The 24,021-nt window shown below is 39.7% G+C and overlaps 1 protein-coding gene across 4 annotated transcripts in view; it reads right to left on the reverse strand.

Moving 5' to 3' along the window:
- AFF1 (ALF transcription elongation factor 1) overlaps positions 1-24,021 on the reverse strand; it is a 206,804-nt gene that overhangs the window by 110,083 nt on the left and 72,700 nt on the right. For 2 of the 4 annotated variants that reach the window (XM_060012206.1, XM_060012205.1), the window contains exon 1: positions 15,815-16,128. The exons of the other annotated variants lie outside the window; for them this stretch is intronic. In XM_060012206.1, coding sequence (XP_059868189.1) covers positions 15,815-15,831 — 17 coding nt within the window. In that variant the 5' untranslated portion in view covers positions 15,832-16,128. Of the gene's footprint in view, positions 1-15,814; positions 16,129-24,021 lie in introns of those variants that run through there. 4 annotated transcript variants of the gene reach the window in all.

The following is a 24,021-nucleotide window of genomic DNA, read 5'->3' on the forward strand; positions in this document are numbered from 1 at the left end:
TCCATCCAAGCCCTTGCCTGTGCCATGGCCCCGCTGCTTCAACAAATCTTTTCCTCACCACACTCAGAAGTGTTTCTTCCATTTTCTGAATTTCTATGAGAAGTCTGACCACTTCTCCCTTTTCTACAGGGCAGTGTAATCCACACGGTACCTAGCAGTGTCTTGCGCACTATGTCCCAAACATGGCCGAATAACTCACATTTGGGGCCAGCACCGACTGAGCTGGAGTCTGATGACAATGCACAGGTGCTCGCTGAAGCACAAATATCCCCAGGCCTATGAACTAGGGGGGCCCTGCAGAGAAGGGGTCCTCAACCATGGCACTACTGACACTCTAAGCCAAATCATTCTTCATTGTGGGGACTGTCCTGTGCCCTGTAGGAAGTATAACAGGACCACCTGCCTCTATCTTAGAGGACAGTAGCACATCCTCCTCCCTGCTGTGACAATCAAATATACCAGAAATGCCAAATATCCCTGGGGGCGGGGGTGGGAAAATACCCTAGATACCCTCCTCCTCCTTCCTTTCCCTTCCTCCCCCGAGTTGAGAGCCACTACAGTAGAGAATGAGAAATATTCTCAAGTCACTGTTATTTTCTACTGAGAAAGCAGACTGAAAACAAACATGGAGATCTTTCTTAATAGCTACATTTGTGAAAGGGACCTTTGGGACTCTGTTGTGACTAGCTATGGTCAACCGCGTAAGTCACAAACTCTAAGCTCTAGTTTCCTCTTCTTTAAGATGGAGATAATTGTACCAAAGGTTTAGGGCTGTTGTAAGAATTCAATTACCTAATGCATACAATTACCTTAGCCCAGTGCCTGGCACATAGTTAAGTATTTAATTACTGCGAGCTATTATTAATAAATACATACAGCTGGAGTCCAAGAACTGGGCAAAGCAACACAGGCATTGGTCTCCCTACCCCCGTGCTTTCTATGCTCCTCCCACTCTTCTCCTACCCAAGGAGAAAGCAAAATAATTCAATATTAAACACAATACGATGGTTTCTAGAGCTGGCAGCATATAGAGCAGGTAAGAGAACAGCAGAAAACAAGGAGAATCCAAGGATGGTATGAGAAGTGTGGTGTCCTGCAGCAGAGGCAAAGGGGTGCATGCATTTCATACTAAAAAGAGGTAGAAGGATGTCTGCTTTGTCCCACAATGAGTTTCTTATATGGAAGCAGCATCCTGGAGGAGGATACGGGGTAAAAAGGATTTCACATCTTTATCCACAAAGGTTCATATATATCTCCCCTTCCAAATACTACAGGATTTGCCTGAATTACAAATACCCCACAACTTCAAATAGTTGCATTCTCTCCCTCATTCTCCATGTGGCGACCAAGTTGCGGGGAAAAGGTACTTCCCAGTGCTGGGTATTAGTAAAGACTGACCTCACATTTCTTCTGCACATTTCTTCACCCTGAGAGGAATTTTACACATACCGTGTTTCCCTATTCTCCCTCCCTTTTTCTGTTTCACAGTCACAGTTGAGTTAAAAGACAGACGAACATACACATACAATCATATTCCACTTTCTCCATCCTTCCTTTGTTTATTAGTAAACCAAGGAACATTGGCCATATGGATAAGTGTATGAGGAAGACAATTAAATGAAAAGTCTGGAGGCTGTGTGTCAAGCTGTCACTTGCTGTGTAACCTGGGTCAGTCAGTTAATCTCCACAAGCCTCAGTTTCTTCATCCGTGCAATAGGAGTGATAATCTCTTGTCATACAGATTCAGGGATATCAAATACGCAAAGTTCCTGGCTCCGAATATAATGGAATGCTCAATAAATGACTGTTATTATCACATACTGAAACTATACATAAAGTCTCTGTCCTTCAAAGTGTCCAAGTTTACCAACAGAAATACTCCCAAAATAATTCATTTTTTTCCACATTCTCCTCCTATTAAACCTAAAGATGCCCTACACCACTCCTCCCTCCTGCCAAAACAAAAATTAACTTGAGTATAGGATAAACCATCTTATTCAAGCATGGTTTGTATGCTTTGTTTCATCAATTGCACTGTTTTCCATTATTGTTCCAAATTTTTGACATTTTGGTACTGTAAGTGAAGAAACATTCTGGGTGCAGCCTGGGGGGTTTAACCTTCATCACATGATTTTCATTACTGCTTCTGCTGCTTTCTGTGTTCCAAACCCATTTTGGGGAGAAAATCAGTAATTAGGAAACTATCTATGCTTTTTAAACTTCCCAACACCTACTGAAATAACCACCCACTCTTACCAGCTCAACTATGAAAATACAATGGGGAAAAATAATCATTTTTGAATTAAATCAGAAATGTTTTCCTCAAGTAAATAAGTAATTTCAGTGACTCTTGCTGTCCTACAGTTTGGGCACAATTTTTAAAGGAATTCTATAAAAATATAAGTATCTGAATTTTCTATTCCTGATAATTTAAACAAATTTAATTGAGATTTACAAAGTTAAGACAATTGTCAAAAATCTATTTTCTTGTTGATTTTATTTTTTTTTATTTTTGGGGGGAGGGGCCACGCCACATGGCATGCAGGATCTTAGTTCCCCCGATCTCGATCGAACCCATGCCCCCTGCAGTGGAAGGGCAGAGTCCTAACCACTGAACTGCCAGGGAACTCCTAATTTTCTTGCTGATTTTAAAATGATACTAATAGGAAAAAAGCAAAAAAGCAATTTTTCAAACTAATATTTAAAAGCATGACTAGAAATAATGATTTCAGTCTGCATATATGATTTCAACTTCTACTGAGGCAATGTTTGGGTTCTGTGTGAACATGCATGAACACTATCTGCAAGTGTGAACAGAAAAGAAAAAATCCTACAAGGGGTCTTCAATTATTATGAATTTGTGAGCTACACTAGCTCTTCAACTATGACAGTCTTATAAGTAAATATGAACGAGTGAAGTTCATAACTATGGTATTCAGTGTGGTCTCCATAACCAGAACCATGAACAGGCTGCAATATCTATTAAACCCAAGTGGCAGTGTGTTAATATCTCCATTACTACCCTGGCTTCTATAGCACAATGTATAAAATAACACCTTGCTTTAGTCAATATGAACTGGGCTATTTTCAGCTTTTAAAAAATGTATTCTTAGCATCGCGTTTCTAAGCATAAAAGATCTGAAAGTCTTATCTGTTCCTTTTCAAATTTAAGAGATAATGACAATTTAAAAAAATCACAACAGCCTAAAGTAATCCCAACCTCATCTTCTTTTCCCTGTTCATTGACTAAATCACTTATCAAATGTATACAAAGAATAGTTCAACTATGTGAAAACATTTAATGTATAAAGAAAAAAGCTGAAAAGGAACAAAAAGAACATCTTTAGTTAAGTTGTTGAGATTTAAGGAAGATATTTCTCTTTCATCTTAATTACAATTAACTTTAATAAACTGCTGCTTTTATTTTACCGAACTACAAAAAGATTTTTAAAGAGCCTAAATTATATCTTTTATGGTCAAGGAAAAGCAAATGACCAAAAAGTCTGCTAGAAAGTGAGATACTATGCACAGCAATACAGAGACTGCAAAATGTTGTTTCTGCCCAAAGCCAGATGTGAATCACCTACAAAAATACGATTCCAGTTAGAGTTATATTAATAATACATTCATCCATGACAAGAGCAAATGTACATTTTCACTTCTTTCTGGAGAAACTGAGGCAAACAGGATTTCCCAAATGTCTCCAACATAAATGAGTGGTGTCTGTCTGGTGATTCAGGAGGCCCTGGCACTGGGACTTACCCTTTTCCATTCCACGAAAATCTAAAAAAAACAGAGATCCTGTTTAAAACTTTAATACTTCTGAAAAACAGGATGAGGTTTCATAAGTTTGTTAGGAAGTCACCCTATTAAAAGCCACCAGTTTTTGACAAAATACTCAGGCTGATCTTGAAAAATATCCATGAAAAAAATATCCATGAAAATTCTGAAAGCATGAAGGGTAAAGAAGGGAGATTAGCTCTTTCACATATTAAGACATATTAGAAAGTTACAATCATTGAGTTTGATGGTGGTTCTTGAACAGAGATCAAAATGTTTTGTTTGGGGGCAGGCTGGGAGGGGGGCTGGACCACCCCTCCCACTCCTTAAACCAAAATAGTATCCATGTGGATGAAAGATGTAAAGATGTATCTTTTATTTTTTTTAAAAATGTCACCAATACTCAAAGAAAACTGGAAGTATAAATAAGAAACTAATAATACCTTCAAGGGGAGCGATCTAAAATGAAGATGTAACAATTTTGAATATCTACACACCAAAAGCATTGCAACCACATTTGTAAAGCAAAAGCTTCAGAAGATACTAGGAGAAACAGAAATTCTCTAATTGTATTAGATCTTTCTTCATCTCCCAATCTACAGCAGAATAAATGGACAAAGAATATAGAAATAATGTAAAATAGGTCTAATGTACAAACCCATGTTTAACTCTGGACCCTGAAAATAAAGAATACACCTTCTTTTCACATGTTCACAATACAGTCACAAAATTACCATATACCATGCCACAAAAGGTATAGAACTAAATACATCTATTTGAAAATAACTATAAAACAGAGGTACAAAAGAGATAAGGTGATAATGAGCACAGGATCCTTGAAGCAACTCTATATAATCAAATAAAGCCGTGATGCATGCAGAGGATAAGAACTTTCAGTTCCTCTAGTAGTTTGCTGTGATCACATTTTTTTTTTAAGAAGCCACAGAATCCCTTGAGAAAAAGGTACTTAAAACCATCTGCTACTTCCTAAAATATCCGAAGTAGAACATTATTTTCTATTTCTATATATACTAAAAGAACACCACCTTCTACTATATTTTCATGTTTACTTATCTTCAATGAGAAGCTCATTCCCGGGCTTTGCTTAAACCTCTTAACATATATAAATTATTTCTTCAAGATCAGAGATGGAGGCCATCTTTCACCCCACTCCCCATAACAGCCTTTCACATGTATAAAAAGATGCTTTGTAGATTAACCTTTTAAAATAGCCAGGCTTAAAAACCCTCCGCAACAGTCTAAATCTTCATTCCTTTATGACTGTCTTCACTGAGCTAGGACTTCTCTAATTCTATCACATCCTTTATTTGATGGCTTCCAAACTAAGGAAAATGTCCTCTCAAATTTCTTTCCCACATGTTTAACTTGTTTATATTTATGCACCAATTAAAGCAAACTTTTAGAAAACATAGTCTCTATTTTTAAAGTTCAAGTTACGTTGTTATGGAAGTCATTTTGCCTTCATGAAAATTAAAAAAAAAATTTTTTTAAATAGGGCTGAGTTTTGGTAGAATTCACAAAGACAATTAAAATTTTATTTTGAGAAACTGCCACATGATGGCTATTTCCTAAAACCATATTTACCCTGTTTAAAAATGCCATCCTTCCCACCAATATCACTTATTACATTCTGAAAGGACAATTAAATCTAACTTGTCATGATTTGCGTTTTCTCCATTTCAGGTTAACTTCCTCGAACGTCCTCATGGCGCACGTGAAAACAAGTTCCCCACACTCCCTTATTCTCCGCCCCGGCCCGGCTGGATTTTTGTCATAGTACCTAACACAGTCTGCCGTTGTGTTGCTGCCAGCTTGTTTGCTGGTTTTCTGTCTCCCTGTGGGGAGGGAGACCCCGGATCTGTCTGAAGAAGCTCAGAGCCCTGCACATGCTGCGGCTGGCTCTGAGCGAGCAGTGAGGCTCCATCGATACAGGATACAGAGAACCAATATTAAAAGCACTGTCCACGCATGTGAATTGGCCACAGGCATAAAGCTATTAATACTGATACGTAATCTTTAAGTAGGTAAAAATTAATACTCAGAAGCAGTGAATTCTGATAACATGTCATCCAAAGCAGAAGACACACTGGGCAGACTCATTCAAGGCAGCTGTGCAGTGGACAGTGAACCAGGGCCTCACAGCCTTTTTTTAAAAAACAGAATGGCAGTGGAGTGCTGAAAAGATGATCCGCTATCACTACCATCACACATGCACATACAGATAACTTCACAGCATTTCATGATGTTTGTAAAATAGATGTATCTTTTCCTGAAGGTTGGAGCACACCACCGACTGAGGGCACGTGGTCACCACCTTCCCCTGGCAGGACCCAAGTTTCAATGATAATTTCCAGAAGCTTCATTTAGATAACATATCTTTGCATGTGAGGCTGTAGTGAATGAAAACAGCTAATTTCTGCCTGAATGTTTTTATTATAAAGTGTATTGAAGTTAACAATTTCTAGGGCCATTTTGCAGTTATGAAATAAAGGAGTTATATTTAATAATATATTTGTGATATTTAAGTTGTGGGTTGGAAGTTTCTTTTGCGATTTTGACAACAGCATGCACTGATACTTTAAATTTGGTATTCTTTAAACATTCCTTGATAAGTTTCTTCATCAAAAAGCCCAATCAATTTTAAAAATACCAAAAGGGATTTTCTTTATAGGAAAAAAGAGTTGTGTTTTTAAGACATATATAAATTTAAAACATTTTCTAATAATCAAATGCAAAATTGATCACATCTCAGAACCACTACTTTCACAGCCCAGCTGACTGTGAGAATAGTACATAAGTCACAAGAAATTGAATGAATTATATCGGTTTAAACATGGGCTATGGGTGAGCATATATTTTAGAAAACAGTTTGGTGGTTTCTCAAAAGGTTAATAAGTACAAAACTGTCATAAGACCTAGCAATTCCACTCATAGTGTACCTAACCAAGAAAAAGAAAAACATAGTCTACACAAAGACCTGCATGCAAATGTTCATAGCAGCATTATTCAAATACCCCCCCAAAAGGCAAAACACTGGAAAAAAAGTCTATCTATCCAGACAACAGAATTAATTACTCATCAATTAAAAGGACAGAGCTGGGCTTCCCTGGTGGTGCAGTGGTTGAGAGTCTGCCTGCCGATGCAGGGGACGCAGGTTCGTGCCACATGCTGCGGAGCAGCTGGGCCCGTGAGCCATGGCTGCTGAGCCTGCGCGTCCGGAGGCTGTGCTCCGCAACGGGAGAGGCCACAACAGTGAGAGGCCCGCGTACCGCAAAAAAAAAAAAAAAAAAAGAGCTACTGACACATGCTATGCCACAGATGAACTTCAAAAAATTATGTGAGTGAAAAAAGCCAGATGCAAGAAACTACAAGATTCCGTGTACGTGAGACACCCACAAAAGGCAAATTTACACCCAAAATGTAGATTAATGGTTGGATGGGGCAATGAGGGATCTTACTGGGAGGATAAAATGTTCTAAAATTGATTAATGGTGATGTTTGCATCAGTAAAGTAACTAAAAATCACTGAACTGTATACCTGAAATGGTCAACTTTTAAAATATGTAAAATATACCTCAAAGTTGTAAAGAAAACGAAAAAAGAAAACAAAACAAACAAAAACAGCTGGGCTGGGAAGAAGCGTAAAGTGACAACATGGGAGAGAAAAGATCTGGTGAACGTGCCCCACCCCCTTTGCAAAAAGAAAAAAAAAAAGTAATTTACCAAGCTACCAAAAGACCAAAAGTGGTGAAGCTTCTACTTTGCTCTTTAAAATAATGGATAATACTAATACCTTAGGGGTTTCACCACAGAATTACGGGTGAAGTCAGATAGAAACCAAGTTTTATTCTAGGCTTATCATGAGAACTGTCAAGATTTTTAAAGCCTACAAATTAAACTCACATGAAGTAAATCTAATGATTTTCACTTTATCCTTAGAAAAATATGACTGTTAAAATGAGAAAAATACAAAGATGTTTGTAAGAAAAGGCCCCTGTCATGAGGGTTAAAACAAAACCCCTACACAATCAGCAATATGGTAGAAATGATCATATTCAATCTTTTATAACTTCCCATCTAGGGCTTTTTGCCTTCTGGGCATAGTTCCAATTTAAAAACAAAAACTAAGTTTAATTGGTTTACTCTGAATTTTACTAAAACCAAGTGACACAGACCACTGTTTATTCTTCCCAACATCTTCAGGTAGCAGAACTCCATTTTGAAACAAATGTAACATACTGGGTTTCATTCTACCCTTTTACTATCCTAATGTTAGTAAATGTTGCTGCCTGATTTTCTCCATCTGGTACAAAGTTTATATTTACACAGATTTTCTTTTTTTCTTAATGGAGAGCTAGCATAAGTATGGTTGAACTCTAAGAGGGAACTGAGTGGGAAAGGGAGATACACAGCTTATAAAAGATTAACAAAAAAACATAATTCCTAGAAGTGTAAATGCTAGGTCAAAGTTACTTGAAAAAAACATAAAACAAGAGCTTTAGCTATTGTTTTACTGTCTAGAACTTTGAACCAATAAATATGTTTTTAACCAAAAAAAAAAAAACTTACATAAAACGTCCTATTAACTCAGTAAGAGGTTATTTTCCTTTAAAGAAAAAAATTAAAATCATGGACTCAAATTTTTATTAGCATTTTGGCAGCTTAAGTTACCAACTGACTAGGTAGACCACCTTACTTAGAAATGTAAATGTCTAAGGTAAAATATTAGTTTGTCAATCATGAGACAAAAATATGTAATTTCTGTAAAGCTGGAAAAGAAACAAGTTTCATACTTTTATACAAAATAATGGGAACTGGTTAATTTTTAAAATACCACTTTCCATAAATTTTAAAAATACCATTTTCCATAAATTCACATCCAGAGCAAATCAGGTACACCTGTATTTTTAAAGCAAAGAGAATGGGGAGAGGGAGAGAAGCCATTTAACAAGTTATCCAGATGCACGTTACCCACGATGAAAGTCACATGACAGTCTCAGCTCTATCACCACCACAAAAACATATGCCCCAAATCAAAATTTAATTACACTGCACAACAGAGTTTGTGAATTGTGCTTCATATTTTATCAACTGCTCTGCTTTTGACAGGACAGTTTCCTGAAGGAAAGTTCCAAGAATTGAAAAGTTACAACACCCACATACCAGAAAGTGTTTCCTGAATTTTGTTACAGGAACTGACTTCTGCTATAATTTTAACATTTACTTCCCATAGGAGCCCCATTTTAAAATTTTTGTTGCATATTATTTGTTCAATGACAGTACACCTAGACAATGCTCTTCTTTAAAAGAAAGGAAAAAAACCCCAAACTTTTATTTCAGTTTCAAAAGTTTGGATATAATTGACCAATTCACAGTTATAATTTTTCTCTAGGAACAAAAACAACTGCCACCTGGGACTTCCCTGGTGGCGCAGTGGTTGGCAGTCCTCCTGCCAGTGCAGGGGACACGGGTTCAAGCCCTAGTCTGGGAAGATCCCACATGCCACAGAGCAACTGAGCCAGCGTGCTGCAACTGCTGGGCCTGCATGCCACAGCTACTGAGGCCCAGGAGCCTAAGAGCCCGTGCTCCGAAACAAGAGAAGCCACCGCAACGAGAAGCCCAACGGCCCCCGCTTGCAGCAACTTAGAGAAGGCCTGTGCGCAGCAACGAAGACCCAATGCAGCCAAAATTAAATAAATAAAAATTAAAAACAAAACAAAACAAAACAACTGCCACCTGATGAATGGGGGATAGGGGCGGAGGGGATGTTGAAGAGTGAGTTAGTAGTTTTGGGAGGGAGACCAGAGCGGATAGAAAAGGGTAAATTAAGTATCCAGGTCCTTAAGAAACAATTTTTGGGAAAGTGCTGCTGGATCAAACATTGCACATTACTTCTTGGTACCTTCCTTTTCCTTTTATTTTTTAAATATAGGTGCATTTGGACATTTCAACTAATAGAGTTTATAATAAGTACATAAATTTATAGAGGTAGATATCTACCTTCTGTACCAACCTCTTGTCTATTTCAATGGGGGGGGGTGTGTATATATGAATATATATTAAATCAAAATGTAACTGCATTACACGACATAGTTTATATGATACTGTATCTCCCTCACACACACCCCATTTCACAAAGTGTGGTAGGTGGGCCTCTGGCCTCAGACCCAGCAGGGCTCCACCCAAGCTCCACCCTGGACCTGCCTAAAAGGAATCTCTGGGGGGAGGGGAGAGCAGAATCTGCATGTTAAGAAGCACTCATGTTGTTTCTTGTGTCTAATCCAGTTTGAGAACTTTGAGCTTAATATAAACACACTGCCCCTAAAATATTCCTTCACTTTTATTTGTTTAATTGCCAATCGAGCTGTAAGCAATACTGAAAAGAAAGGCAAGATCCTTTTGGGTAAAATAAAGGCGAACCAGTGACTCAGGAGTCACATCCTTAACTCTCCCCAGCCCACCCAAACAAAGGATCATGTGGCCCGCAGGTCTCCAAGCATTCATCATCACATGAGCCACTGTGGAGGAAGAACAATCCTTGGTACTTTTAGAATGTGGTCGAACTATGGGTGCCCTCTGGAAATACAATACCTAATACCAAAATAAAGACAATTGAGCTGTCAATAGAAATACAATATATTTCTCCTTCTGTTTGCTTCAGCTCCTTTTGACAAGACGTGACTATTGGGATTTCCTCTTAATATATTAAATCTGACATCAAATTACTGCTTTAAGAACCTGATAGGAGTCCAATCTGGTTAAATTAAAAACGAAGCCAATAAACCAATGCAAGAAAACAACAGACGTTCACCATTGAAAAAGGCTTTCAGGATATTAAGTCTGCTGGCTTTGTGGCCATCAGGTTAAGCTTTAACTCACTGCGGATAGATAGGAAAAGGGAAAAGTTTGCACAGGAGCAGGATTCTCAACACTGATCACTGCCAAGACACAAAAAGTCAGCACTGGGATGTTTATTAAAGTTAATTTTTACTTTTGGGTCTCCAAGGGCATTAACACCAAAAGTTATAAATCTTATTCTCCCCCCCCCCTCCACCAGAGGCCTAAAGCTGAACTTCATCTGGTACATATATATTTGAGCAAGACATTACTTTGCATTCTAGTTGCTGTATTATTTTGAGCAAATGAATACAGGTTATGTTCATATTAAAATGCATGAAGAACAATCAGAAGCAGAGCTAAAATACTACAACTGTAGCTTTCAATTTTTTTCTAACTTAAGTAAAAAGGACAGGTAATCATTTAAGCTGTAAAAGTTATGCACCCACCCCATATCAATAAAATGTAACTGAACCACAACAAAGAGATTATGATACCCAAGCTTGCTATGTTTGTACTTCTGAGCCAAGAAACATTGTCCTAAAGGTGCAGGCTGTATTTCCAAGTAGTACAGAAGTAAAGTCAGAATACACTGTCACCTGTAGTCCTTCTCACCACATCTCACATACAGGACTTGCCCTTTCAGAAGACAGATTTTGGAAATGTTTATTTTCCTATCTTGGAAAGCAAACAAAGTAGAGAAATTTGCTAACAGAAAACTAAGTTTATATATTAGAAGCAATCAAGTTGTATGTTATACCTCAAAGCTGTAATGAAGCAAACCAGCTTTATAATTCCTCCATTTTACAGCTATTAAGTAATACATAGATTTGGATGCTCAAAACAAATAAGTGACAGTGCCCAGATGAGAGAGATTTCTCTCTTATCCATGATTAAGATAATTAGCATATTTGACATTTAAGTTGCTTAGGTGTAGCATTCACTAAATTCCATTTTCAAAACAGTATAGAACCAGTTATTGAATACTTTTTCATGGTATAGTATAGAATCCCCTAACTCTCTTGAGAGACCACTTGTGTTAATTTTTTTTATTTTTTTTGCCAAAGAAGATCCCCATAAACCAGCTGAATGAAAAAAATGGCTCAATCCTCCCTCCATTTTCATCATGGAAGAACCTCTAGTCTGAGTCAGGAAGCTCAGCGGGGCTCTCAGGATGAACTAGAAGGAAATCATTTAAGAAACCTCTTCTGTCAAGGACACAGTTTACAATGGTGTCTTAAGGGAAAAAATGAAGACATTCACTGGGTCAAAATACTGCATAAATTATTTCCCTCTTGAAATCACTTCCTTGAACTGCACTTTCCAAAACATCAAGCATTCTTCTTTGATATTTGCTCATATTAAATCAGAGCTTTTTTGCTTTCATGAATTTTCTTCCAAGGTAATCTTTACAAAGCTCATAAACTGGGGGTGGGGACAGAGGACGGAGCAAAACTGGTTCCATACCAGTTTAAGAGCATTGCTTTTTGCCGTGGAAAATTTCCCCCACCAGAGTAAGAGATCCACCAAAAACCGGCTTCATAATAATCTTGGGAACAATCTAACTTTCCTCTATTATTTTTTTTTAAACATCATTAACTTTAGTCAAATTCAAACAAACAAACAAAAACCTGTGGGAGAGTTACCTAAACTTAATTTCCTTCTGCAGTTTGTGTGAAAGAGCTTTTGAGACGTGCTCAGCCACCAGAAGCTACTCTTCTAAAGAAGCAAGTTCAACTCCCCCAACTCTCATTCATGCACCCTCCCCCTGCTACACACACACACACCCTGGGGGGAGGTGGGCCAGGGCTTCTCCAGTAGCACAAGGTGCATTTAAAACCGGTTAATCCCTGACGGTAGTTGAAGAGATGTAGGTATTCCTTTCTAAAATTCAGGGATTGCTTCAATGAAGGGGTTAGCAGAGATGGAGAACCAAAGCCCTCCTTTCTCTTTTATCCATCCACACTCCTCAATATAAGGCAAGCTAATCCTCATAGAAAAGGACAGATCTACAAACTGATGGGATTCCATGCCCACCCCTACCCATCATAGGTTTACCAGTCCTCAAAAGAGGGTGTGCCAGGCTGTATACTCCTATAAAAGCACCGTCTCCAAGTGCTTTAGATCAGAATTTGGAAACTAAAGCCATGAACTATAACTATTTCACCTTAAAGCAAGGAAGCCTAGTCAATGTATCTGTTGTGCTTATAGATTCCAAAGGAAGCACACACTGATCTGAGAGGGGAGGCATAGAATATGCCCTGCTTTAACTGATGTTGCACTTCTAAATGACGGCCTTTCTCCACAATTCTGAAAAGGCAAAGCAGATATTTAATGTTCTCAAAATACTGACCCAAAATCTAATTTTTATAACTTAGGGAATTGACCTTTCATTCAATAAATGTCTTCCATATCTAGCAGAAGAAATCAACCACAAAGCAAAACAAAATAATCAATTTCCTACTTTTAGGTTTTAAAATGGAGAGGAATATGCAACCTCAATTTATGGAAATTCACAAGCCTAGAGATTTAAGCAGTCCCTCCCTCATTCAAAGTACTTCTAGCCTATGCAAGGAATACTAAAAATGTGAGACAATGTCTTAAGGAGCTGACTAGAGAGAAGAAATACACATGAAAAATTAGTCATGCACCATCCATCAACATCAAGTGAAGACTATTACCTTATAACAATAACAAATAATAAGAGAATAGTGCCATGGTCAGCTCATTTATTCACCATCAGTGCTACAAAATTCAGTTTCGTCTAAGTTTCCATCTATCTCTTCTACTCAAAAACAAACAAAAAAATCCTACCACCTAATTATTTAAACAGTGCACAATGGTTAGAACTGAGCTATAAATGCTATGAATATTCAGCTCCAATGAGTCCAAGAATCTAAATTGTTTCAAAAGCAAACAGATGCTGACACATGGGCAAGATTTTACTACCCCAGATTATACATCACAGATGATGGCTGCGTTTCTCTTAGCACTACTCAGGCAGAGTGGCCCAGCTTTGGGGTTTCCTGAAATCCAAAAATACCTGCAATTTTCTCCATATATTCTCTCTGGGGATCTCAAAGAGTACCTATTCTCCCACAAACACAATGTCTAAGTGAGTTTGGACCACATTCCAGCTATAAGTGAAAAAATGCACATTTACCACTTGAGAGATATACTCCCATGATGCAGACTAAGAAAATAGCAAGACAGCATGGCCTTGGGGACTTCCCTGGCAGTTCACTCATTAAGACTCTGCACTTCCAATGCAGGGGGCGCAGGTTCAATCCCTGGTCGGGGAGCTAAGTTCCCAGGTGCCATGCAGTGAGGCCAAAAAAATTTAAAAAAAAAAGACATCGTGGCTTTGTTCCTAGTTCAAGGGCACATCTGAAGGCCAGGCAGAAAAGCAGAATATGCACAGTCCTCCTATTTCAATTACTAGCAAATTGAACTACCATACTGATAACTCGGATTTTTACATCTTGTAGCAAAGTACTTTTAGCAGAAATTGCTTTTTGCGCATTTAGACTGAGGCTTTGCAGCTCCCTTTCAACACCTCATCTCAGCATTAAAGAGGCAGCCTGGAAGTAAGGAAATGCTGCAGGGCAGCTCAGAAGTCAGGCAGGCACTGCTCTACCTGCGTGACCTCAAGCAAGAAACAGAATGGCTGAGCCTCAGTTTCCTGAACAAATGTGAAAAAATACAAGTACTTACCTATTTAAGCAACTGAGAAGAGTCAAAGAGGTAATCCAATTACAGTTGCTGTGCCTGGCACACAGCAGTGTCCAATTTAGCTATTACCTCATTTTATTCTTAATTAATTTAAGGGTTCAGACACTGAAATCACTCACATCTGAGTTCAAATCCCAGCTTTCTATTATTGAGCTCTGTTAGATACCATTTAATTTCTTAGATCACAGCGTCTTAATCTAAGGTTTTGATGCCATGGACCCTTTTGGCAGTTAAATTTCAGTCAAGGTTAGCATAAATAAAGATGCAACTTTTGTTTGTCATCCAAGTTTTCCTACTACATGGCCTCAAGTTAAGAACGTCTCTCTTAGAACAGCCAATAAAATGGGGGCAGGGGATAAACCACTGAGTCTAGAGGATTAAATATACAAAGCACATAGAGGTGCTCTATATAGTGAAGTTCTTTTTCTTCCTAGAAACTTCTATCTCTTAGGAAAAAATTTCAAAGTCTCATCAAGCCCAAACTTTAAGCTTAAAGCATCTATTTCTTTGAGTGACCTATTTGGGTCTTCAGACCTGAAATGTGTTTAGCCTTGTAAGAGTTCCCCCAAATCACTATATTACATCAAAAAGCAACTTGAGGAGCTCTCATTAATTTAAATGCGACACCAAAGTACTTTCCAGTAAAACTGAAAGTTTAAAAAGAATGTATATCTAAATTGTAGGCTTCCTTTAGCACCAACTGCTGTCACAACTAAAATGAAATCATACACAACAGTTTGAATTTCATAAAAATCACTAATGCCTTGTCATCACTCTTAAAGCCTCATTACAAAAAAAGTAACAAACCATGGAAAGTCAGGGCTGGAGGTTCTTACAATAGCGTTCCTCTGACAGCAACTGCAGTTCATTATCCTCTCCCCTTCACCAACCCCGATACATTCCTGGTCTTTGCCTACTCAGCAGATTCACGCAAGCTGTGCCGTTTTATGTGCAATCGTACATTCTGGCAGTAAAATTTCCAGTCACTTACCAGGCAAATTCTCAACCACCTCCCCCAAGGCGAACTGTTTCACATTAATCGATTTCTAAAATTCTGCTCAAGGCATTAGCGGAAAGGGGAAAAAAAAATCAGGAGAACCAGAAGGAGGTGCACAAAGAAACTAAAGGACAATTTGGGCAAAGGCAGACAAGTTAAATCAACTTTATTTTTCTGAAAATAATTATTTTTGGAAGAGAAGAGAAATTTAACTTTAATCTTAACTTTAACTCAACCCCCTCCTCTCTGCAGAAATTGTCTAGTATGTTCTCCAAACTGTTTTTTATCTGACATAAATAAAGAACCACAGCATCAGGAATGATGAGAAAGCAATGACAAAGCTGCTTCCTGCTCGTCCTCTTCGCAGCACCCCGACCCTTCCCTTGCAACCTTCAATTCTCCTAGCCACTAACATATTTTAAAAGTTTCTCTCGGTGCCTGCCTTACCTTGACTGGGCTGCCATAATTCAGTTTATAGAGCTCAAGGTCTCCTGTCCATCAGAGCCTTCAACCCGCGGCCCTTCTGCCAGCGCCGCGCTCACCATTTGCCGGGGCCGGGCGGGGACGATTCCCCAGCGCGACTACCCGATTTTACCGGACTACCTGCTCCCGAGCCCGGGCGTCCTCAGCGCAGCCTCGGGCTCCGAGCGTATTGGCTCGCGCTAATCCTGATGGACATCCGGGCACTGGGGCCTCTGCAGGCAAACTACACTCTGGACTGGCCCGGGGAGCTTCGCGTCTGAATTCAGACCGAGTGAGATCCCTCCGGGCGATTCCGGAGAAGGGAAACCGAAGGGCTCCCTTCGCGCAAAGCCCACCAACGCACAGCTTTCGCCAAGCAGCACTAGAACTCCGGCCCGCGTCAGAAGGTAAAGGAAATCGTCCTTCGGCTCTGTTAAAGTTGTCCGAGTTCGCCTGGACACCCCCTTCAACAAAGTTCTGGTGGTACGGTCCGCCTCCTTAAAAGGGCACGGCGCTCCACCGGCCCAGCCCGAGGCTGCGCCGGGCGGGGGCGCAGAGCCCGAGCGCCGACGCAGCCCAGCTGGCTCGACCGCGGCGCAGCCCCGCCTGCAGGCTCCTGGCTACCGCTCTCTTGTCAGGTTTTAACAATGTACAAACACACACTGCCGGAACACGCAGTACCCGGGCGGTCAGAACTCCAGCCCCAATTTGAATATTTGTTGAATACTGGGTCCCAAGAGGCTGAAGTGAACAAGGAATAAAACCACAGCAGTAAAACACGTTCGCTACGTTTGATCGTGCCAATGCTTGCAGTCAGGAAATGTGCAACTAACGCACACTTGTTTGACTTTGTTAGCTTTCAGTTTTGATTTCGTTACATTGAAACAAATATGTACAAAGCGCCGTCTTTTTTAAAAAAAAAAAACGCCCTTTCTTTTATTGGACAACATTCAGATTAAAAGGAAACAGCAACTCAGATGGTACTTGAAGAAGTAATTAAGGAACTGACAAATTTTTAGAAAATGACTGAGGATGCAAGCCAACAATATATTAAACACTGTAAGTACAAACGAAACCGTGTCCTACTAAGGGGGCCAGGGAAGGCATTTAAATTTAAACTGTGCCTAAAGCTAAGCAGGGAAAAACGTCGTTGAGGTTGGGCTTCAGCGTCTCATGCGGACCAGCAGCACACTGTAGGAGCTGCAAGCTCTAAATGGAGTGAATGCCGGCCCCGTGGACTCCCCATTCTACCTAGAATCATGACAGTGACACCATCTCACAAAGAGATACTCCACACTGTACTGCTAAGGAGCCATGGATGGACATGTTGACATCTGCACAAAAACTGCAAAGCTGAGAGGTGGGGGCTGGCGGGTGGAAGGCCCAAAGCATCTCTATGGTGGGTCTCAAAGTGTGATTCGTGGTCTCCTGGGAGTCCCCAGGACCTTCTCAGAGGTCAAGCTATTTTTAGAATAACACAAAGACATTATTTGTCTTTTTCACTGTGCTGACATTTGCACTGATGGTGCAAAAGCAATTGTGGGGAAACTGCTGGCACCTTAGCATTAATCAAGGCAGTGGCTCTTCACTCATTAGCAGTTTAAAAAAGAAAAAAAGGTCAGTTTTCTTTACACATGTCCTTAACGAAGCTAGCAGTAAGAATTACTACTTTTCTTAAATCTTGACCCTTGAGTACAGGTCATTTTAATGTTCTTTGTGACAAAATGGGAAGTCCACATGAAGCACTCTGCTGCTGCAGAGTGAAGTACAGTGGTTGTCTAGAAGAAAAGCACTTGTATAATTGAGTTGCAAGCTGAAATAGCTGTTTTTTTCATGGACTACCATTTCTAAAGAAATGGTAGTCCATGAAAAAAATTGAAAGAACAAGTGAGGAACAATTGACGAACTGTGGTTATTCTGACTTGGGTATTTGGTAATCATTTTCTCAAAAATGAACAAAGTGAGTCTGTTTCTTCAAGGAAAACAACTGACAGTATTTATTGCCAATGATAAAATTTGAGTTTTCAAGCATTTTGGAAAATGACATCTGCCACTGCGAGCCTGTCAGCTTCCCAATACTTAAAGACTTTCCCGATGAGGTAAGGACAGTAATGAATGTGGTTTTAGAAGACCTGTGTACGGACTTCCCTGGTGGCACAGTGGTTAAGAATCTGCCTGCCAAGGCAGGGGACACGGGTTCCAGCCCTGGTCCACAAAGATCAGACATGCCACGGAGCAACTAAGCCCGTGCGCCGCAACTACTGAGCCTGCACTCTAAAGCCCGCGAGCAACAACTACTGAGCCCACGCTCTAGAGCCCGTGAGCCACAACTACTGACTAAGCCTGTGAGCCACAACTACTGAAGCCCACACGCCTAGACCCTGTGCTCCGCAACAAGAGACGCCACCACAGTGAGAAGCCAGCACACCACAACAGAGCAGCCCCTGCTCGCCACAACTAGAAAAAGCCCATGCAGAGCAACGAAGACCCAATGCAACCAAAACTAAATTAATTAATTAAATTTTAAAAAAAGAAGACCTGCGTAACTCAGTGACCACAATTTTCTAAACAGTACAAAATTGTGGGGCATCCCTGGTGGCGCAGTGGTTAAGAATCCGCCTGTCAGTGCAGGGGACACGTGATTGAGCTGTGGTCTGAGAAGATTCCACATGCCGCGGAGCAACTAAGCCCGTGCGCCACAACTACCAAGCCTGCGCTCTAGAGCCCATGAGCCACAACTACTGAGCCCACATGCCACAACTACTGAAGCCCGCACACCTAGAGCCCATGCTCCACAACAAGAGAAGCCACCACAATGAGAAGCCTGTGCGCCACAATGAAAGAGTAGCCCCTGCGCACCACAACTACAGAAAGCCCACGCACAGCAACAAAGACCCAACACAGCCATAAATAAATTAATTAAATAAATTTTTTTAAAATCGTGCACGGGTAAAAGATCCATTGAAAGTGCAGGACAGACCAATGGATTTTAATATATCAAAAAAAAGTTCAATGATATGATTTCAAATTCCACATTGCAACTAACCTTTAAGAAACTATGACTTGTAGAGTTTTGATATAATATCAAAAAAGGTATTAAAATACTCCTCCATTTTCTGTGAGGCTGCATCTTCTTCATATATTTCAACCAAAATAACATTGCAACAGATTGAACACAGAAGCAGATGAGAATCTGGCTGTCTTCTTTAGTTTGGACAGTAAAGAGATTTGCATAAATGTAAAATAATGCCACTCCTCTTTCTAAATTTTTTATTTTGGAAATAGTTTTTTTTTCCAAATAAAAATATTATTTAAGTTAACAGGTAATGGGTTTATTATTTTAAAGAATTTAATATTTTAAATATCTCAATTTTAATTTTTAATACAGCAAGTGTCAATAGATAAAACACACACATACAAAAACTCTTTGGGGTTTTTAATAATTTGAGGGTGCAAACTTATTCCATGTCATTTGTTGATACTTCCATGTCTCCTCCAGCTCTCCACAATCATCATGGCTTCTCTTATATTAAAAGTAATATTATTATATTATAGCTATTCCTGTGTAGAATCTTAGCACCAAGATCAGCTTTGGTAAAATATCAAATCACCTGTGTCATGTGTTAAAACCACAGACTCCAGAACTCGTGAATCAAAATCTTTGTAGGGAGAGGTCTCAGGGATATGCACTTCAACAAATTCTCTAGCTAATACTTGTCTGCTTACATGTGAGAACGACTTGCTTAGATCACGCATACTTAAAAGATAAAAGTGAGCTCTTTGATTCAGTATTGGTTTATAATCCCTCAGTCATTTTAAGTGTCATGGTTGGACAGCATTTATTTTCATTCATAAGAAATCTCTATCAGACAATAAAATACCACTGCACACGTGTATTCTTTTGCAATAGAAGAATGACAAACCTTGAAGGAAACAAAGCATAAATTTAGGCAAAAGTCTACTCTCCAAAATTTTTTTTTTTTTTTTTTTTTGCGGTACGCGGGCCTCTCACTGTTGTGGCCTCTCCCGTTGAGGAGCACAGGCTCCGGATGCGCAGACTCAGCGGCCATGGCTCACGGGCCCAGCCGCTCTGCGGCATGTGGGATCTTCCCGGACCAGGGCACGAACCCGTGTCCCCTGCATCGGCAGGAGGAGTCTCAACCACTGCGCCACCAGGGAAGCCCCCCAAAATTTTTTGCTTGCCATTTTCCCCCATCTTTCTCTTGTTCTAAATACCAACTATGATATTTATCCTTTAAATTGATATCAGACATATAAGTAAGCAGAAACAATATTGCATAATAGCATTTACTCACAAAATTTCCATTTATCACTGGCTAGAAATATAACATCACTTATATTAAAATTACATTTTTCCCCTGTGAACTGTGTTAATTGTGCTGTTCCACTGAAGATGAGGAAATGAAAGAATACCCCAAATATTTACACACACGGAAATATGAAATCAACAGCACATTGGGATTACACCTGAGATTCCCAGGGCTCTCAAGATCATTTGTAACATAAATTAGTGAGAGTAATTTGAAACAGATGTGGGATTACACTCGATTTGTAATAGATCTAACAATACTAGAGGAAAGTGCAGGAGAAATTATTCTGGAATTGGATACTCCATGTGGCTGAAGAAGTTCAGCAATACACACGTGGGTGTTATTATCTCCAAGTGTTTTGAAAACACCATTGTACCCAACCCACAGTCTTGTTCTGCAGTGAAACTGAACAAAAGACATTCTTAACCTTTTGGGGGCCCAGAATTCTTTGCCTTACTGATGAGATTCGAGGATACAGACCTATGCACATGACATCTGCTATACTTTGATGTTCATGATCCCCCTGCAGCTCACCTAAGAAGGACCTGAGGCTCTGTAGACTTCAGGTGATAAATCCCTGGGCCCTAAGGTGCACTCAAACTGGACCAGCTAATGGACCCAATTTACCTTACAAATAATGGGTACGATCACCTGTCAATCTTCACTGCCCCTTTAAAATGTTAGGACTGTCTTAGTAATTGCCCAGTACAGTGAAGTTTTGTGGGGTTTTTTTTTTTTTGGCCCTGCCACACAGCTTGTGGGATCTTAAGACTGAACCTAGCGAAAGCACAGAGTCCTAACCCCTGGACTGCCAGGGAATTCCCTACAGTGAAGAATTTCTAATGAAAATAATGGAAAGAGGGAATACCCTTCTAGCTGCTAGATGGGATTCTGCCCTATTCATGAATTGCCTAATAAAGCCAATTCAAAATAAGTCTTAAAAAATAAAAATAAATGAATGGAAAGATGTTACATGACAGCAAAATATCATCTATATATCAAAATAACAAGTTTCTCAGTATGGTGAGAATATGCTAATCAGTGCTACATTTCCAGAATTCACCAAGCCTACAGTGACCAAGTATGCTAACAACAAAAAAGTAAGGTACACAATTTAATAAACAGGGCAGAATTTATAAGGTGAGTGGGACAGACTGTTTTACTACCTGAAATGGGTTCTTGAATCACAAGAGTGCCTTTTTATTAGCTCTTTAAATTAATGAGCTTTATAAATGACACTTGCACACATGTAGTGGCAACAACAGATGGCATATATAACAATATCTTAAGTACAATCACAAATGTGCCCTACATATTGTTATCCAAGAGTGAAAACAGAATCATCTTTCAAGTGTTCCATCATTTATTTGGCAAAATATAAACAGGCATATGTTTTAAAAGGTATGTTTATATATATTTTTTTAATTTAGGAGATAGAAGGCAAAATCTACCATACTTTAAATTTAATAAAAAAAAACTTTTTGAAACAAGTTGCCTTAATCAGAACTGTTAAATATTCATTCAATGTATGCATTTGGTCCACAATAGTCATTCAATGATACTACTCTTTAATGGCATTTTTGATCTAAAAGTTACGTCGGTCAAATCTAAGAATTTTTACTTCATTTCAGTGGGATGCTGTTTAATGAGGACACTGCAAAAATCACTTCACCAAAAGAAGGGTGCTCAAGGTGCCACTGGACAGTCACAAATAAATCAGACACAGGAAAAGGGAGGGGAGACAAAGGAGGGGAAAAAAGATGAGCCATCTCGGGTGGGCAGAGATAGCAGGGAAAACTGGATAAGCATCGCTGGAAATTAACTAGCTCCCCCTTCAGCTATGACCTCAACACAAAACAGTCCTCCCCTTGCTGTTCCTGAGAAAGTCCTCTTCTTCCCCAGCTTTACGCCACACTTTTCAGGTCCTCTACCATGATCTTCAAATCAGGTGTATGTGGAAGTCCTCAAGAAGGATGACGGCAGAGGTTTGAAGCAAATGTATTTCCTGGTTCTTCATTCCCAAATGCCCTCTTTCCTGAAACGAGGGTTCAGGCTTTCCTCCCACTTCCGCTTGCCTTTCCCTACTTGATCAAGAAAAGTAGGCCTCTCACCCATTCCAAATCACTCTTCTAAGTGTACATTGCTCCAGGGTGCAAATATGTCTGAAGCCCCAGAGGAACAGTTCTTTGTAGGAGGACAGTCCCTGAGCTCAAATCAGGAAAAACTCATGGGTGGCTCCTCATCTGACATATCCAGGTAACCAACCTGGAGCAAGGCCCTGCCTTACCAATCCAGCTATATATCAGAATTATGAAATGAGATGGAAATTTTCTCTGATACAATTCAGCTGATAGGTTTGAGACTAAAGACTTCCAGTTTTTCAACATTCTTTTGGAGGGGACACAAGCAAAAATGTTTAAAGACTACTGCCCAATATCACCTCTTCCTTCACTGAAATGTCTTTTTCTCTACTCCTGGTCTACACTTTTCCTATCTTTTTCTGTTTGTACATAGATAAAACATTCTTCCTTCCCCGCCCCAATACCCCTGCCCATCCATACCAGTTGACTTATTTATTCTCAGCCTACAAACAAGCTCAAGTTTCCCCAACCCCCAACCCCACCCCAACATGTAACTGAGCAGGACCCTATGGGGTCTTCCTGGGACAGACCCCTCCCCCATATCTTCTGCTTTAGCTCCTCTCTGAATTACCTAAATAACAGTATCTGATGCACATTTCCTGAGTTGTTTTTCAGATGCTAAAACCACCACCAAACAAAGAAATTAACTACTTGATGATCCCGAGCACATACCCCCCAGACCTACCGGTGCCTAAGGATTGATAATGTTAACTCCTATGACACCACCTTGTCACCCCACCATAAACAAATCAGAGAACAGTGCACAAGCTGATCACTTACCCTGGGACGCCCCGCCCTCACCTGGCATTTAAAAATGCTTTGCCGACACCCTTTGGGGAGTGTGGGTTTTGTTTCTTTGTTTGTTTGAGCATGAGCCACCTATTCTCCTTGCTTGGCCCTGCAATAAACCTTTCTCTGCCCCAAACTCCCACATTTTGGTTTGTTTGGCCTCACTGTGAATTGGGCATATGAACTTTCGTTTGGTAACACACACTTTAAAAAAAAAAAAAGTCTTTTTACTTTGGAATAATTTTAGATTTACAGAAAAGTTGCAAAGAATTCTCATATACCTCCCTGGCCAGTTTCCCCATTTTCACATCTTATAGTATCATCTGTCATTTGTCAAAACTGAGAAATCCACATTGGTATACTACTATGAACTAAACTCTAGACTTATTTTAATTTCCATTAATATCCTCTTTCTGCTCCAAGAGCCAATCCAGGATATCACACACTGCACTGTGTGACAGTTTCTCAGTCTTTCCTGGTTTTTTATGACTTTGACAGTTTTGAGGAGTTCAGGCCAGGTGTCCCCATCTGGCTTTGTCTAATGGTTTTTCCCTTCAAGGAAGGGAGGGACTTATGCTCCACTCATGTGGGGTGGTAGTACCCACACATTACTTGGAATTCTTTTGTAAGAAAGATTTACTTCTCCATTTATTAATGTATTCAATCATTTATTTATAGCAGTATGGCATATACTCACAGATACTTACTTTATCCTTTGGGCTATAATCCAATGCTCTACGATTTACTTTATTGCTCAAATTGTTCTGGCTCTGGCCACTGGGAGCTCTTCCAGTTAGCCCCTCATCCCTTTGACTTGCTCCCCTCCTTTTGTCTTTTAAGCGCTTCCTTACTTTCTGGTACTACAAGGGACTCCAGGCTCATTTTCTATTTTCTCTACCACAGCTTTCTCTAGAATCAGCCATTTCTCCCA

The sequence above is a fragment of the Delphinus delphis genome, chromosome 5 (assembly GCF_949987515.2).
Source record: "Delphinus delphis chromosome 5, mDelDel1.2, whole genome shotgun sequence".
Classification (NCBI taxonomy): Eukaryota; Metazoa; Chordata; class Mammalia; order Artiodactyla; family Delphinidae; genus Delphinus; species Delphinus delphis.